Raw genomic sequence first — 17187 nt, 5'->3', positions numbered from 1 at the left:
TTTAAATTAATTTCCTATGTCAAGCAACTTTTCCAAAGTCAAAATATTCCATGTACAACTTCAGTTTCTGGTCAAGTTGGAGAAACAGGAACTAGATTCACTCTCTTGCTGTAAAAAGCTATAAAGGCACACATAATATATGAAAAATAGTTCTGAATATATTGTGTGCCAAGCAAAGGACAGTGATCCCTGAGGGATGGGCACAAAGTAACTGAGCCCTACCATTGTCACATTTCTTTCTGCTGGAGAAAATACCAATGGGAAGGCAACCCAGATGGAATGTGAAAATCTCCTCAGGTGAGAGGATGGATTTACAAATATGGGGTGGGGGGGACCGAGGCACCTGGCATTCACAGCCAGAACAACAGAGAAAACCCTACATGTGAGCACCTCAGAGATCTGCAAAGGGTCCCTTCCTGTCTTCATTCAAGAACCAATGAGCGTGTGAGGAAACTACCACAGAGCAGGAAAAGAACTATCAAAAAGACAAGTGAGAGCTAGAAGTGGTGGCATGCCTGTAATCCCAGCGACTCAGGAGGCTTAGGAGGTCACAAATTTGAGGCTATCTGGGCAACTTAGTGAGATTCTACATCCAAAAAAAAGAAAGAAAGAAAGAAAAAGAAAAATTTCCAGATAGCACAAATGCCCCCAATTACTGTCTGTTCTACTATCAAAATAGAGAAACCTTTCAATTCATATAGCATCATTAAAATTCTCCAGAATTTCATCACAGCAATGGGAAAATTAGCCCTAAATGAAACACTTCTCTGGTCTTTCCTAAAAAAGCTTAAGTCCCAAAAGGACATGCTTTCCAAGCAATGTCCAATTGCTTCCCAATTGCTTAACCGTATTTTAAAACAAAGCTCAAGAACATTTACAAGAATATAAACTTTCAAACCACAATATCTGACATGCAATAAAAAATAAACGGGTATATAGAAGCAGGAAAATAAATCCAAAATGAGATGAAAAAGCAATCAATCAAAATAGGCTCAGAGTGACAAAGGCAGTGAAACTGGAAGACATTAAAGCAAAAAAAAAAGTAAAGGGCCCTGGATTCAATCCCCAGTATCCCCCCCCCAAAAAAAAAAGTGAAACTAGCAGATCAGAGAGCTATAGAAATATTTGAATAATCAGTTCTACACAGGAAAAGGCTTATATGGAAAAGTAGGTATCAATGCTGATCCAGATCATTGGCAAATGAACCAAATGGCTTCCAAAGTTCTTGATTTTTATTATTTGAATATTGTGCAGTCTTGCAATTGTGTCAATAGCAATGGTGACTCTTTTGTGCAAATCTCTATTGGTGTATAGAATCCCAAATTCCAAGGAGTTTAAAGGGAAAAATTTGAACTGCATTCTAGTCCATTGTAAGTGGAACAAAAAAATATGAGCGACCTAAAAAATATTCTGTGATTAGGCTGGGGTTGTAGTTCAAGTGATACAGCACTTGCCTAACGTATGAGGCTAAATAAATAAATAAACAAACAAACAAACAAATAAATAAATAAATAAAAATGTCCCTCGACAACTAAATTTTTTTTTAAGATTCTGTGATTGGATTTATAACAGTTTCATTCAAGAAGCTGTGTTGGGGTTTTTAGCCCCCCACCCTCCCGTTCCCTCCTGACCTGCAGGAGAGACTGGGGAGAGCATGCCCCAACCAGGGCAAGCCAAGAAAGGCAAAGGTCACAAAGGTCGACTGACTGCCCCACTCAGCCCTCCCCCACTAGAGGACAATCAGTCAGGGAGACCAGTCAAAGCAGGATCTCAGTTTATTGAGAAAACACACACAGCTAACATAATGTACAGGAGCCAATCAGGATAAAGGTCAGCAGAGTGGGGCGAGTTCATGTGTACACCCATCCTACAGGCTGTAATGGGAGACACGAGCTGTGAAGGGTTCTGAGCCTATCCTAGGGGTGGTCTGATTTTTCGTCACACCCACGGCAACACCTTCTGGCTGACAGCCAGGTGCTATCTTAGCCACATGTGGCCCTAGGACAGGGAAGCGGGTAGCAAGTTAGGTTTCCTCTTTTCTGATGCAACATGCCCCACATGTTACATCATACCCTACAAAGCTGAATGCTATCTTCAGGGCAAAAACCTGTCTTCAAGGTTTTAATTTTGGATAATGCCCTATTCCATTGCCATCAAGAACTTGAAAATTCTCACCCCAAACTAGATGTTCTTTTCATGTCCCCTAATGCTATATTTGTTATCCAATCTCTCAATCAGGGAACACCAGGGCACACTTAAAAAGCTTCCAAAATGTTTCAACACGAGGGAGCTTTACAGCAAGTCTTGCAAGGCTCTCATCACCTAGGAAACCACCATGAAAGACCAATGGAAGTCAGTCACTATATGTAGTTATAGTGCTGACAAAGCCTGGAATTGGCTCAACAAGCCACTATCAACGATTGTTGGAAAAATATTTAAGTAACTGGATCATATGAAACATTTTGAAGGCTTTGAAAAAATTATAAAAAGTAGGAAGAACAGTATTGAACAGAATGCACAGTGCAAGGCAAGTAAGCAGAAAAGGCATCAATGACATGAAAATATGGAGAACATTTTGGCAGGAAAGTCCCTAGAACCCACCAACGAAGACAGACGAGATGCAAAATGAGGCACTGAAGCCAGTAATGACAGGATAGTGAAAAAGTCAGCCTTATTCCATAAATTGTCCTTTTCACAGTAGCTAAAATATCAAACTGGAATTCTGCCTTGGAAAAATGTTCAATGACATCTAAGAATACGACCCTATGCTTAAATGCAACTTCAGATTGATGCCCCAACTTCATTTGTGTGGAATGCTTAAAGTGAAAAGCCAAACAGGGCTGATAAAGTTTCAAGCCATTTTTGGAGGGAAAATTCCTGATACTGTCAACAAGTGGCGAGTCAAGCTCTTGAGGTAGGACTAACAGATGTTAACATGTCACCCTCATAAATGTTTTACTCTTCTGCAGAATAAGTTTCATCAGCCTCTTCTTGGGGCAAGTCAAGGTCAAGAGGTTTCATCACACTGAGTGCTGTCTTATCACACATCCTGCAGCTCTACTGAAAGTAAAATTTAAATCTTTAATAGATTTTTTTCTATGGATGTTTTTATTTGCCTGGATGAATAGACCATATGCTCAAAGTACTGTTTCCTATGAATAACATAGTGTTTATTGTACATGAGTATTGTACATGTATACTGTGCATGTTATGTATATAATTGAGTTAAAGCAGTACACTAATATACATTATACCAAAATACTATACTTAAAACATTTATTGTAAAGGAAAGTAATTATAAATTTTTACAAAATATATATTGGATTCAAAGCTAGCCTTAGCAACTTGGCAAGATTATGTCTGTAAATGAAATAAATATTTCATTTACACACATGTATATGGCTGGGATGTGGCTCAGTGGTTAATTGCTCCTGGGTTCAATCCCTGGTAACAACAACAACAACAACAACAACAACAAAATATATATATATATATATATTTTCATATTAATATATAAGTTGTCTTTAAATTAAAAATGAAAAATATCATGAATTTATTGGTTAATGAAAACGTTTGGACCAGAGGCTTATGGGACTCTAACTGTATTATTTCCCCTATCAACAATGGTTCCATATTTACCAATTCAGTGTTGCAAATTCATAGGACACAACTACTATGAATAACAAGAATTCACTGTAAATACAGAGAAGTGTGCATGTGGGTATTTCATGTCTCATGCTTTTTTTCCTCACAAAATCTTATGCTACTTGAGAGTAGAAATGACAATATTTTGGTACAAAGAATGCTTTTAATAAGTGTTGGCAAGGCTACCCTTAATGGTCCATCTCCTGAGGATGAGACCTTTTTTTTTCTCTCATCAAAAGAATAAAACTCTAAAAACACTTATTTCAGAGGGACCCCAGGGGTATATCTGTTGCTCAGTTTGAGTTATCATTATAGGTGTTCCACCTCTGGGTTGATGAGACAAAATGGATTAAACTCTGGTATGAGTCTTTCGATGGTGAGTGAAGGATGAACTGTGGCTGAAGGTCTTTCCACACTCACTGCATTCGAAGGGTTTCTCTCCAGTGTGAGTTCTCATGTGCTGAGTTAAGGAAAAGTTGTCACAAAAAGCCTTCTCACATTCTTTGCACTCAAAGGGTTTTTCTCCAGTGTGGATCCTACTATGCCGAACAAAATTTGCAGGTTGGGTAAAGGCCTTTCCACATTCTCTGCAAACATAGGGCTTTTCTCCAGTGTGAATCCTCATGTGTCGAATGAAGGATGAGCTATAATAAAAGCCTTTTGCACATTGTTTACACTCCAGTGGTTTTATTCCACTGTGGGTCCTATTATGTCGGATAAAAACAGAGTGGTGTGTAAAGGCCTTTCCACATTCACTGCACTGATAGGGCTTCTCACCAGTGTGAATCCTCATGTGCTGAATCAAGGAAGAGCTATCACAAAAGGCCTTCCCACATTCTTTGCACTCAAAGGGCTTCTCCCCAGTATGGATCTTCTTATGTCTGATAAAAGTGGACCGATGAGTAAAGGCCTTTCCGCATTCATTGCACTCATAGGGCTTCTCACCAGTGTGAATTCTCATGTGTTGTGTGAAGGATGAGTTGAGACAAAAAGCTTTTCCACATTCTTTGCACAAAAAGGGTTTTTCTCCTGTGTGGGTCATATTATGCTGGATAAAAGTGGAGCGGTGAGTAAAGGCCTTTCCACATTCACGACACTCATGCAGCTTCTTTCCAGTGTGAATCTTCATGTGGTGGGCGAATGAAGAGCTGTAGTAAAAAGCTTTTCCACATTCTTTGCACAAAAAGGGCTTTTCTCTAGTATGCGTCATATTGTGCTGCATAAAAGAAGAGCGGTGGGTGAAAGCTTTACCACATTCTTTGCATTCATAGGGCTTATCTCCAGTGTGAATACGCTGGTGCTCCGTGAGGTGAGACCTGCGTTTGAAGGCCTTCCCACACTCCTTACACTTGTATGGTTTTTCCCCAGTATGAAACCGCATATGTCGAATGAAGTCGGACATATAACGACAGGCTTTCCCACATTCACTGCATTCATAAGGCTTTACTCCAGTATGAATCTGTTGATGTCGAACAAGGGCCCAATTTTTGCAAAACCCTTTTCCACATTCTTTGCATTTATAGAGGCTGCTCCTTGAATTAATCCCAGTGTCTTTTCCTGGTCCTTGGGAGTCATGTTCATGGACAGCATCTTGTGGAGTGACTCGCTCCTGTAAAACTCTTAAACACAGATTATCATCTGTCTCGAAATCATCATTTTTATGGCACCACTTTCCAGGGCATGTCTCCTTGTAGGGGTCTGTTCCTGGTCTCCAGTTCCTTTCCTGCATTTCTGATAGCTTTTCCTCGTCTCTGGTTTGCCCCAATCTGGAATCCTTTGAGGACCTCTCTGCCAGTTGTTCTTGAAAAGAAGATTTCTCACAGAAGGTCAGTTGAGAAGCAGTAGGTGCTGTGATGTTGGGTTTTGCTTTTTCACCTGAAGGAAATCCAACATAAAAAGGTGTTTTAGTGATGTACACAGAATAAAGAAAATCATCACTTTAGTAAAAGAATGAAGATGAAAATAGAGTCTCTAATGCCTGCTGCATTTGTTCACTTTTTTTTTTTTGTACACCTCTTAAAACTAAATTTGCAATTTCTTTTCTAATCCTTGGGCTCTTGATATATTTCAAGGGAAACACATAAGGAAAAGTTGGTGGAGGGGACAGAGAACATGGAGTGGAGACTGCCTCATTATCTGGAATGAGGGAGGGTGGGCAGAGGAATGATTACACTGTATGTGATTCATGTGCTCCAAGAGAAGAAGCCCCATGGCACTGTAACAACACAGGGAGCAACAGGTGGAAGAAAGACATCGGTGGAGGCTATGCAGCTGGAAAAGGCACTATGGGAGCTTATTTCTAAAGAAGAGTAAGAGTTACCAGACAAGGAATTAGGAGAGAATACATATATATTCACATAATTTACTGCAGTATATTATTATAATTGTTCTGTTTTATTATAATACTGTAACTGTTTTAGAAGGCAACAGAGTATCATCTAGTAAAGCTCTTCTTTTGCTAACCTTATAATCCCCAAACTCCAGTCTGATGAACATTACTAAGAGAAACTCCTATACATGTATATGAATTTTCATGGCAGCACTGTTTGTGAGAACAAAAAACTATAATGTAAATGCCCCTAAAAATGGATGAATACACTGGGTTATATTCATGTAAATGAGTATAGCAGAAAAAAGTGAACAACTGCTATACACATCATGAATTAGTAATATCCTGTTGAACAGTATGAATATCAGAAGATATATGAATATCATAGAAGATAAACTGTGATACACTTAAAAGCAATATATATATATATATATATATATATATATATATATATATATATACACACACAAAAAAAAAAAAAGTACAACAAAACTACCTTAATTTTTTTTGAGAATGTTGGTCAGTTTTTAGTGGTATTATAAAAACGGTATCTATACATCTTAAGTTTTTTATTGCAGTAGAACATATATAACATGAAATTCACTATTTTAAGTAAGATGAAACAAAAAGTAATAGGTAAACAAATCAGATAATGTAGTCAAATCCCTTAAGTGAGTCAAATTACCAAAGCTGATACAAAAAATAACAGAATCCATGGATAGCCTGTATTTATCCAAAACATTTATTTTCCTATGGAACAAGCACAGGAATAATAAATCCACAATAAAGTAGCCATATAAGCAAGGGAAGTGGTGTAGAAATGGGAAAGGAAAAAGCATATTAACAGATGTGGGAAGAAGGTAACTTTGTACTTGGGTGAAGGGTTCATAGTTGTTCATTATAATCTTTTAAAAGGCAATGAATAAATAAATACCTTAACAAAATAAAATATAATAGAAAACTAAGATATGAACTGACCAATGATGGTAGTGTGTTATATATCACAGTTAGATCTGCACACCTTAAGACAGTTATAAAAGTCAGAGAGGACCTACAGAGTACTGCAGCTAACTTCATGAACTCTGAAGACAAACACCCCAGTCTGAAATTCCTGCAGTACCCCACACTAGCTCTGTCACCTTTAGTGACCCACTTGAATTCCTAAAGGTTCAATGAAAGGACTATTGTGAGGATGATGTGAAACAGCACATACACAGTCCGTAGTAAGGCACAGGCACTGGGTCAGCATCCCCGTCATGGCTGTGTTATGGGCCAACTGCACTAGGGTTAAAGTTGATGGTAAACATGAATGAGTATACCTAGAGAAAGTGTACAGAATAGAAAGAAAGGGCCATGAATCCAGTGTTGAAGAATGGATGAGAATCAGAAAACAATAGTAAAGGTCAAGTCAGAAGAAGGAAAGAAGAAACAAGAACAGAATGCTATAAAGCTGCAGCATGATAATGTGAGGAAAGTTTCTGGGGTAACTGAGAAGCAGCAGAGTATCATTAGGCATGTAGAGTATAAAGCCAGAACACTTTGTTCAAATTCTGCCTCTACCAAAGCTAGGTGTTCCTGGCAAATTAGCTTTTTGTTAGGAACTGAATATTTATATTCTTCCCAAATTCCTATGTTGAAACCCTAGTTCCCAGTGTGATTGCATTTGGAGATAGGGCATTTGTGAAAGTAACTAAGGTTATATAAGGTCATAAGGATAGGGCCCTGACCTATTAGGATTAGTGTTCCTATAAAAAGAGATACTACAGAGATGGGGAGGCCATCCTCGCATGTGATTTGAGTTACCTCCCTGGTTGGGTGAGAGGCGCTTAGACATGGCTGTGTCAGAGCTTTCTCCACCCTTCTCCAGGTCCGAGGGCTTGTCTGTGCAGAGGGTGTCTGGCCACTGCCCTGAAGACCCAATTGTCGCCCCTGACCTTGGGATGCTGCCCCCCTTAACCTTCATTGGATGGGATTTTCCCTGGAATTTTTTGTTCCCCAGTAAAAGTCCACTCCCTGGCATGTTCTCTCTCTCTCTCTCTCTCTCTCTCTCTCGCGCGCTCGTCTCTTCTGTAAACCTCGCTACTGCATTAGGTGGCTGGAGGCGGGAGCTAGGAGAAGCAGTCCCAGAGCTGGTATTAAAGGTAATTAGAGTCTTGTCTCTTTAATTTAGAACTCCCTAGTGTTTACTCATGAATTGAACCTTCTTTCATGAAGCCAGCACTGGTCGCGTGGCAGAGAGAGATTTCTCTCTCTCTCTCTCTGCATGCATGCACCAGGGACCCTATGAAAACACAGCAAGAAGGCAGCCATCTGCATAACCTAACCATGCTGGAACCCTGACTTTGAACTTATAGCCTCCAGAAAAAAAATAAATTTCTATTGCATAAGATACCTGTTATATAGTATTTTGTTTCAGCAGTTCAAGTAGTAATACTTTTAAAGACTCAATCTCCTCATCTGAAAAACTGGGAGATTCTCAGTTCCTGCCTTACAAGTTGTTATGAGCATTACATGAGATAAAACATCCATTTGCATGTGAAGAGTAAATGTCCAGTAAATTGCAGACCACTATATATTATTATTATTATTATTGTTGTTGTTGTTGTTATATTTGGCAACAGGGACCTGAGTAAGAACACTTCTAATCTATGGTGCTGAGAAACACCGCTCAGAGTAAAGAGGAAGACGCCAGTTGCTCAGGAGTATGTGGAGCAATGATGACTCATATGGGGCAGGTAGAAATGAAAAATGGTACAGTTACTTTAAAACTGCTGGTTTCAATTAAACTAATCATATGTCTACAAATAAATATAAAGGGTAGATCTTGTGCAGATGTCTCTTCTAAGAATGAGAAAACTCCAAAAAGCTTGGTTATTCAGATGAGATAGAATCAATAATATTTAGATACTGTTGGAAAGCCAAGAAATTTTTAATTTTTGGTTCTCCCAAATGTCAAGAACTTCACCTTTTTTTTTTTTTTTAAGGTTGAGTAGAGAGGATAGAAAAGTAGGAAATAAGAGAAGTGTGTTCCTGCTGCAGCATTCAAGATTCGTGTATGGCTTCCCACAATCCCCACCTCATGATGTTCACACCCGTTATACCCTTTTATTATCCCTTCCATTTGAATATTGGCAGGATTTTGCTTCTAAAGAATAGACTATGAAAAGGTGAAAGAATGTATGTGATAAAATATATCTGATTTTACAAGATTGCAGCTTCAGTCCTGCTGCAGTCTCTCACACAGTTGCTTGATTTGAAGAAGTGAGCTGATGTGATGTCAGCTGCCTACAACTGTGGCCTTACAGAGGACCCAGCTAAGTGTGCCTGGATGAGATAAAATGAGGGATTCTCAGGCTGCGATGTCTGTGTTATATACACAGCAACAGATAACTCACACATTTGAGAAGGCAGGAGAGGTGTAATCTGGACTCTGCTGGGGGAATGAGCCACGCTGGGGTTGAGAATGCCTCCACAAGGTGAGAAGGAAGCTGCAGGGTCGACTCAGTAAGGATGAAGGAGCAAGAAAGACAAGCACGTAGGCTTTGTTTTCAACATGAAGTAGGTCATATGCTGAGACATCAATGGCAAAGCAGGTGGTGACATTTGGAATAGTGTGTGAGTAAATGGGGAAGTGAATATAACACACTGAGCTGCGGCATGCAGCAGATGTAGGAAAACCAGTTCTGGATCTGTTATCATCATGCAGGTTAAGTGGTAAAAACAGCTTAGCCCAGAGTGCTATCGCTGGAGCTGATGGGATGGGTGACGGTGATAGATTTGGAGCTATGTATGTTATAAAATGGTCAAGATTCGGAATGCTGAATATTGGGTTTGGTAGAGATGGAGATATTGGTGGGTTTTCTAGGTTTGTTTTTGAACTTATCCACTGATTAAAAGGGCCACTAGTTGAAAATGAGAAGGGAGGAGTGGGCAAGATCATGAGGTTATTTTTAGGCATGATGAGTGTAGGGAGCCCCTGAGACATTCAAGTGAAGATGGGGAATTAGGGAGAGGGCTGAAGCTGGCTGAGCAGCCTAAAAGAACACTAGAGGGGAGAGGCCACGAATCTGCAGTGTCAGCAATACACACACCTGATAGTTCTAGATGCTCTTAGACCGGCAAGGGAAAACATGTCACCTTGAGGGTTTAACAGGACAGCAGGGCAAGAGGACAACAGGATTAGGGGATGCTTCTGAGCATCTGATTCACAAATGGAAGGCGAGTTACGTGCATTGATGGTTAGGTCAAGAAATGACTGTCTGGAGAAGGGAAAGAGGATGGGATGCAGAGTACAGCTGGAGTTACATGCAGAAAAAGAAAGGCCCATCTTATGAATGTGGAAGGAAGTTTAGATGTCACTATTCACTATGACTAATAAAGCATAAATATTAATACCACAGGGAACTTTTGTTGAGCTACTCTGGGTCAGGCTATGTTGTCATGAGCCATCCGTGGGCTGTATGTGGGCTATATTGCGTATAGTAGCCTAAATACCCTATACTATTTTTTCCCTTGTATTTTTGTACTGAGGTATAATTTCTATATAGGGGATAGGTCTGGCATTTTGGAAACCTCCTATGGCACCCTCACAGGGATTGATTGCCTGATGCAGGTGAACTTCCCCCTCAAGCTCGGCCAGAGATCCCACACAGCACCTGAGATGGGTGTGAACTGCTAGTTCTAGAACCCATGTGGACTAGATCTATCAGGGGCTTTGCCTTTTGTAAATATATTTCTGAATATTTGTGTTTTGTTATTCAATAATTATTTGAGATTTTAAGTTTTTTTATGGTGGCTTAGATTCTCCTGGGAAGGAAGAAGAACCCCTCAGTGAGATGCTGGGCATTGACCCCAGTACTGTGTGCTAAATAATTTCCTGTTATCCAATTACATTCTCAAACAACCCAAGGATGCAGAAACTATTATTACTACCTTTCCCAAAGTTTAGCAGGCCAAGTATACCCCTGAGATCTTTTCCTTGGGCACAAAACTCAACTACATTTCCCAGCTTGGTCAAACATGTAGCCTAATACCCAGTTCTCATCAGTGAGATGTAAATGAAGTGACATGCATGTGTGAGTAAATATGACAGCTGCCCTTCTCACCTATTTCTATGGGCCAGGGAAAACTGAAAAACACATGTTGACAACAGAATACAATTGGATCCCTAAATAAATATGTGGTACAGAGCCTCTGTTGACCCACATGGAAGAATGGCATGAATGAGAAAAAAAAAAATCTGTTGAGCCACCAATATTTTGGAGTTTATCTTTGAGAGCAGGTAGCATTAACTCAGGAACAGTGAGATTGTGCAGCTCCCACAGGATCAAGAGGCTGGGAGTGCCAAATAATTTACAGCCCAGAGTTTATCTCCTATCTAATAAGTGTGTGTGATGTGGGTGGGAAGGTAGGGGGACCACAGTTCAAAGTGCTGCATACAAACTTGACCCGAGTAAGTCCACAAAAAGAAGCTGCCCATAAATTTCAGACACAGTGATCCTTTGGTAGTCTGCAGGCTGCCATGACACCCAGTGCCAGATTCTTAATCACCTACCTGCACAGGTGCTTTGGGAGAGGTGTCTCTTCTCTGTCCATAGTCCCTGCTCATGATCCAATATCGACTCTGGTTTCGGAACAGGATGCCCTGGCATAAGAAATAAATAGAACATCGGTATACAGGTAAAGACAAGAGGAAAAGTCTCAAGTTTATGGGAGTACATATCTTTAACATGCTGCTAGGCCACAACAGAAAGGTGACCCAACTCTCACATCTGAAGGTAATCTCTTAACAAATCCAAGTCAGTAGATTTCACTTCTCTGTGCCTGAGAACTACTTAGCAATACCTGGTTCCAAAAATGGAATGAAGTGAATGAAATCTTTGGGCATCAGGACAGAGCACTGCTAGTTTTTAAAGTTTCCCAGGCCATTCTTGTGCCCAGGGATGATTAGAAATACTGAACCAAATCAACAGATGAACAGATCTACTAACAGTCAATTGTCTGAGGCAGGAAGGTGACCTAAGCCAGCTACCCATTCTGAAAAAAAAAAAAGCTTTTAATTCATATTTGGAGGAGAGAAGTCCATGTGGCAGCCTCCTGCTCTAGTTGCTTTGGTATCATCCTGGGGCCCCTACAAAGGTGCTGGCCTGATGATCTAGACCAGGAGGGAAAACAGATGAACAGAGCTGGGTTGGTCTCTATCAACCTGAGAACCAGTACTACCTTGGGTTTCTTATTTGATGAGGTAATTTTTCTTTTCTTCGGGATGAAAACAGCATGAGATAGTCTTCCATTATACTCAGTCACACAAACTTGGCCAAATGTGAAGGCTAAAATAAAACTCTGAAGAGAAGTCAAAGACTGAGGAAAAAGGACACAAATATCAACTGGAAAATCTTGGACAGCAGGCCAGAATGCATCCAGTTGTCACTTAGCCAATGTTCGCTGATGTCTGCCATGGCACTGAGGTAGGTGATGGGGCAGTGGTAAAGGTGAATCAACCCTTTATGTCTGTTAAGGATTCGAGCTCCCCGTCCCCTCAGGGACTCTGCTAGAATGCTGTTCTCCATACATCTTCTTTCAATCACAGCTGTCATAAAATCTACAAGAATGTTATTTTGTCCTCCTTACTTAACAGGATAATATCCTCGAGGATGGCAAGACTGGTAGAAGCCTAGCAGAGGTAACCATTCGAACATCTGGGAAAATGGAGACCTCGGGTCTTATTCAATTCCTACTCAGACCAATTTCTGGATAAAGTGGTCATTGTCAAAGGTTTAGACGGGAGAACACTTGGGATTTATTCATTTGTTACACAAACAAATACATGTGCAAAACTTGCTTTGTTCCCATTTTTCTTCTAAGCACACTGTAAGTATTAGCTCACTTGCTTTTAGAAACTGGCAAAAAAGGTACCATAAAAATGATAAAATTAAAATGATATTAAGTCCCAACAAGCTCATGCCTGCTCAAGGTTGGGAGTTTGGGGCTACTTCTTATTGCTTTTAGGCAATAGCTATGGGAATGTAAGAAAGGACAGCTTTCTCAGATGCCCATCAATGCCATTTGATAACCTGACCATACATCAGCTAAAAGTCATCTCCCATACAAGCAGAGAAGCAAAGCACATGCCTAAATAAGGGTCAACTGTGCAGGTACTAGGGATCAAAGAAACCTTTTCTTTTTTTGGACTGGGGACTGAAACTAGGTGGTACTTTACTGCTGTGCTAAATCACTGGTCCTTTTTTATTTTGAAACAGGGTCTTGCTAAGTTGCAGAGGCTGGGCTTGAACTTGTGATTCTCATGCCTCATTCTCCTGAGTTGCTAGGATTACAAGTGTATATCATTGTGCCTGGTCCCAAAGAAGCCTTTCAGATGAGAGTGTTGCTTAGAAAGATGCCAGCAGCACTGAAGACAAATGCCTTCTTATTGCTTGTCTGAATAAGACAAGAACCTCCCATTCTCGGTCAATCCTGCCAACCAGACTGAGGGCATTTGCTTCACCTATGCTGGGCCAATTACCTTCCTTCATGTGGGATTATGGAGAAAGGATGTCAAGACTGCTTTTGGCTTGTATTAGACACTGAAAGTGCTGAGAAGGACTGTGTAGCCTACACAACAATCCCTGATGGAGATGCAGAGAAACCAAGCAAGAGGAAATCAGACCACAAAACGCTGAGGTGGCAGGAAAGAGGGAAGTGGGTTCCTGAGGCCTTCTCTTCTAGTCATGCCTAGAGAAAGAGAGAGAATGGACTGAAAGAGAGTTCAGGCTCTACCTGAAGACAATGAAGCCTTACCCAGTGAGACCAGGAGCCCACAGATCTCTAGCATCACCTCCTGGTAGAGGGTCCTTTGGGTCAGGTTTAGATGCCTCCATTCCTCTCCAGTGAAGGTCACGACCACATCTTCAAATGATACCAATGCCTGGAAAGCCAAACAGAGTGGTGGTCGGGGAACTGTGTGGCTAACAGATGAGATTAGAGCCTATTGCTTGGTTACTGTCCCAAGGCCTGAACCACTGAGTATATGAGAACCTAGCTTGGTACTGGGCCTCAGATGAGGAAGACATGGCTTTGACAAAATACAAAGGTATGGGGGAGAAAAGCTTCCTATATAGGAAGCCACAAGACAATGATAGTCCCATGTGGACTGTGAGGAGCAGATAATAAGTGCTCTGGGACATTAGAAGAGTGAGGAAAAACAATAATTCAAACAGTGTTTACAGTAGCAGCATCTGAGCCTGTTTGCCTTCCCCTGAAGACTGTGCATGCTGGTTAAAGCAACTAAAAGTCTCCAGTCTCCTGAGGTTTCAATCCAGCCTCTTGAACCGATAATTGCCAGATGTTTGACCTTGGGGGAAATCTCTTAATTACTCTGAGTTTCAATTTCCACAAGAATACATCAATAGTTCCTACTTCACTAGACTGTTGTGGGTATTAAAGAGAAAATGTTCATAAAACAAACATGGCAGAGTCTGCCACATGTCACAGGGATAGATTTGTGTGTTTGCAAATTTTATGATCATCCCATAGTCCATAAGATAAATGCCATCATCATCTCCATGTCACACTCAGCAAATTGAGGTTGAGTCAAGTCACTCAGAGCTGTACATGTAATGAGAAGAGGCAGAACTTGAACCCAGATCCTCTGATTCGAGGTCTAAGGGTATAATCCTCTATTACCACAGTGAATCCACAGTAACAAGGGCAAGAAACATTTCCAATATCGACATTAAAAAGCATTTCAGCCACTCCTGAAAATATTCCCATAGATATAGAAGAGCAGAGCCCTTGTCAAGTGCCTTACAGAAGAGATATCTGAGCAGGTGCCAACTACTGGGGCTTGGCAGGGTTCCAACAACCTCTCCCTGTCCTCAAGCTATAGCTGGGACTTGCAGATTCCCTGAAAGATTCCATAAGGAATCACCAGTCTATTATTTGTCATTCTGAGCCACTGTCAGCACATTTCCCTAAGATATTGCTACCTAAGCACCATGTAACACAAGTGACAAAGGATACTGCAGGTTATGGATCTCAGAACATGGGCAGCAACATTTAGTAAGAGGTCTATCTTGGTTGAAGATGGAATGATTGATGTGGATTCAGGGTTACACAATCTCACCTTCCAGAGACACACTTCAGTAGCTTATGAGACCCCTTGGAAATCCCCCAGGTCCTTTCATGCCTTCTTGAACAAAGCCTGCTTTTGTCCTTGGCAGCTCCTTTTGCCTAGAAGTTTCCCAAAATCCCCTTTGTTCCCATGGCCACCTGCCAGAGATAGGCCTGTACCTTCCTCTTGCAAAGATTACTTTGGGTATCAACCCTAGAGCCCCCAACCCATTGTGGGTGGAATATTGTTAAGAATTTTTCCACTTGCTTCTTAGCACCCTGGGAAAGCTCAATGTACACACCTCCAAGGGGAAGTTTTGCAGAGATTTGGTGACAATGTGACAGAGAAAAGTGGGCAACCAGTTTGGCACATTTAGGCCAGCATGGCCCAAGGGTAAGGTAGAGAAAAGAATGAAATAGTAGCTTGGTGGAAACTTTCAGCCATGGTGAAAAGTTTAGATTAACCACATGGAAGGTTAATTTAAGGACAATGGAAGCTCCAGAAGGCAGAGACTTTCACTCATCAACCACTTACTGAGTAAGTGGTTCAGGTCCTACCTGTTCTAGTAGCTCACATTCCAGGGTTGAGGATGGTTTCTCGATAATAAATGAGCAAGGTAAAATCAGATGATTCTAAGGGCTTTGAAAACAACAAGAGAGTGAGATAACCATAAAGATTAGGGGAGATGTTAGATGAGGCAGCCAGGGAAGACTTCTCTGAAGAGACCCTGAACAAGGCTGGAATGAAGTGAGAAAGCAGGTCAGGCGACCAAAATTAATAAGACAGGTTCTGAAGGTAATCAGGGTAATAATGAGAGTAACCAGGGTGGCATGCTGGAGAGTAACTTGGGGCCTGTTTTGTGTTCACATTCCAAGAGACAAAACACTGCTGGTACACTGTCATGAAATGAATACTGCAATGGATTTGCTTTGCCAATACAGACAAATGTGTTAAACAGGAAAACGGATTCACTGAGGTCAAGTGGTAAGCAAAATTCACTTGTAATAAACAGATGACATCTGCGAAGATGAATCCAGTGATCTTGTCCCCTAACCTCCTGGGGTACTTTCTACTCCTGTCAAAGAGCAGCAATCCCAAAAATGCTGCTCACAACTCACCTCTGTCCTTGAGATTCTCATCTGGTCTCCCAGCTCTCAGGGGGATAGAAGCCTTAGACAGGAAGGCCAGAGGGCCCCTAAGATAACAGTGAGCCCCTAAGAAAACAGCAGGATCTGAGAAGTTCCTCCCCAGAAATGACAGTTATGCTTATGTACTGAGCACTGAAGGGCACAAGTCACTTTCCTCAGTTCCTCAAAAATAATTATTAATATTCCCGTTTCAGACCCGGGAAGAGAGGACAAGGGTGGCCAGGCAACAAGCGCCAAGGTAGAGCCATAAATGGGTATTTCCTACAAACCCCGACCTAGATTGAAATCCTGGGTTGGAAGTGCTCAGTGCCCCTGTCCCTTCCTGCCCTCCTTCCCCGGGATCCCCAGATCCAGGAGGAACCCTCCACTCACCAACGCTGGCGCAGCCATGGGACCCAGTGGGCAGAGCGAGGCCGCGAGTGGAGGCTACAAAAGCTGGTCCGGCGGCCTCAGGTGATCCCTCACTTCAGACCGAGGCAGCCTAGGACCTCAGTCTCTGCCACGTAAAATGAGCACAAAGCTCTGGGCGCCGCCTCCGGGTGCTGTGGAGACCGGTGATGCCAAGGTCCCGAAAAGCGCTCAGCCGTGAACCCTGCTGAGGGGCGGGCAGGAGCGGGTAGCGGTTCGCACAAAAGGTGGAATTTGGTCCTATTCTCCACACCGTCCTTCTCCTTTTGGTGTTGAAAGGCCTGGGAAGCCGCTTCCGCCCAGCGCGGGTAAGGACAGATCAGCCACAGCCCAGGGACATCCCAGGATAGGAAGCCAGAAGCACCGCCCCCGCGGCCCTGGGCAACGCCCCCTTCGTGTTCCGTCATTGGCTCGGCGCCTGCTTGCCCTCGACGACCGAAGCACTGCCTTCTGGGTAATGTAGTTACCTGAACCGAGTGGAACTTGGCGCACACTTCCTGTACTCTATGAAACTGCCACCTAAGGTTCCAAAGAGAGGGCGTTGAAGT

General features: G+C 41.8%; 1 protein-coding gene across 1 annotated transcript; it reads right to left on the bottom strand.

Moving 5' to 3' along the window:
* Positions 1-1757: 1757 nt before the first annotated feature.
* Positions 1758-16978, bottom strand: Znf599 (zinc finger protein 599). Its single transcript, XM_027941267.2, has 4 exons — positions 16604-16978; positions 13772-13898; positions 11529-11618; positions 1758-5520 (listed from the first exon to the last, which is right to left on the bottom strand). The coding sequence occupies exons 1-4, from the start codon at positions 16619-16621 to the stop codon at positions 3995-3997; spliced, it is 1761 nt and encodes a 586-aa protein (XP_027797068.2). The 5' UTR covers positions 16622-16978; the 3' UTR covers positions 1758-3994.
* Positions 16979-17187: the final 209 nt, after the last annotated feature.

Source organism: Marmota flaviventris, chromosome 18, assembly GCF_047511675.1.
Source record: "Marmota flaviventris isolate mMarFla1 chromosome 18, mMarFla1.hap1, whole genome shotgun sequence".
NCBI lineage: Eukaryota > Metazoa > Chordata > Mammalia > Rodentia > Sciuridae > Marmota > Marmota flaviventris.
This window is presented reverse-complemented; position numbering and strand designations above follow the sequence as displayed.

Coding starts and splice junctions, on each gene's coding strand:
- Znf599 (XM_027941267.2), bottom strand. Junction 11,619..13,771: donor TGGGCTCCTGGTCTCACTGG/GTAAGGCTTCAT, acceptor TTCTTATGCCAG/GGCATCCTGTTCCGAAACCA. Junction 5,521..11,528: donor CTCCCAAAGCACCTGTGCAG/GTAGGTGATTAA, acceptor GATTTCCTTCAG/GTGAAAAAGCAAAACCCAAC.